The 1327-nt window shown below is 52.3% G+C and overlaps 1 protein-coding gene across 1 annotated transcript in view; it reads left to right on the top strand.

Annotated features, from left to right (window-relative positions):
* The window catches only part of LOC107307150 (josephin-2), a 15406-nt gene that overhangs the window by 5651 nt on the left and 8428 nt on the right, over positions 1-1327 (top strand). Inside the window, exon 2 of the mRNA XM_015850604.2 lies at positions 23-220. Within this exon, the coding sequence (XP_015706090.1) occupies positions 23-220 (198 nt within the window). The remainder of the gene's footprint in view (positions 1-22; positions 221-1327) is intronic.

Below are 1327 nucleotides of genomic sequence, written 5' to 3' on the forward strand. Positions count from 1 at the left end.
CCCCCTGTATTCCCCTTGGCAGCCCTTTATCCCTCCTGGCCTTACCCCACATCCACGGTTTCATCCTGAACGTCCCGACCCCATTAACTTTGGGGTCCGTGTCCATCCCGTGGTGGCGCCGACCCCATTGGTTGGCCATAAAACAACTCGGGGGGGTTTATTACAACCTGGATTCCAAACTGCCGCAGCCTCGACCCATCGGGGACCAAGAGCAACTCAGGTACGTCAACAGACCCTATTACGTCCTATAAGGGCCCTATACACGGCCCTGACCCCATAAAGACCCCATACGGGCCCTATAAACCCATAAGAACCCCATAAGGGCCCTATAAACCCCACTGACCCCATAAGAGCCCTATAAAGCCCCCGACCCCATAAGAACCCCATAAGGACCCTATAACCCCATAAGAACCCCATAAGGGCCCTATACACAGCCCTGACCCCATAAAGATCCCATACGAACCCATAAGGGCCCTGTAAACCCATAAGAACCCCATAAGGGCCCTATATACAGCCCTGACCCCATAAAGGCCCTATAAACCCCACTGACCCCATAAGGGCCCTATACANACAGCCCTGACCCCATAAAGGCCCTATAAACCCCACTGACCCCATAAGGGCCCTATACACAGCCCTGACCCCATAAAGATCCCATAAGAACCCATAAGGGCCCTATAAACCCCACTGACCCCATAAGGGCCCTATATACAGCCCTGACCCCATAAAGATCCCTTAAGAACCCATAAGGGGCCTGTAAACCCATAAGAACCCCATCAGGGCCCTATAAACCCATAAGAACTCCATAAGGGCCCTATATACAGCCTTGACCCCATAAGGACCCTATAAACAGTCCTGACCCCATTAGGACCCTTTAAGGGCCCTATAAACAGCCCTGACCCCATAAAGGCCCTATAAACCCCACTGACCCCATAAGGGCCCTATACACAGCCCTGACCCCATAAAGATCCCAAGACGATCCCATAAGGGCCCTATAAACCCATAAGAACCCCATAAGGGTTCTATAAACCCCCTGACCCCATAAGAACCCATAAGGGCCCTATACACAGCCCTGACCCCATAAAGATCCCATACAAACCCGTAAGGGCCCTATAAAGCCCTCAACCCCATAAAGACCCCATAAGAACCCGTAAGGGCCCTATATACAGCCCTGACCCCATAAGGACCCCATAAGGGCCCTATAAACCCCCTGACCCCATAAGAACCCATAAGGGCCCTATATACAACCCTGACCCCATAAAGGCCCTATAAATCCCACTGACCCCATAAGGGCCCTATAAACAACCCTGACCCCATAAGAACCCATAAG

The sequence above is a fragment of the Coturnix japonica genome, unplaced genomic scaffold (assembly GCF_001577835.2).
Source record: "Coturnix japonica isolate 7356 unplaced genomic scaffold, Coturnix japonica 2.1 chrUnrandom496, whole genome shotgun sequence".
NCBI lineage: Eukaryota > Metazoa > Chordata > Aves > Galliformes > Phasianidae > Coturnix > Coturnix japonica.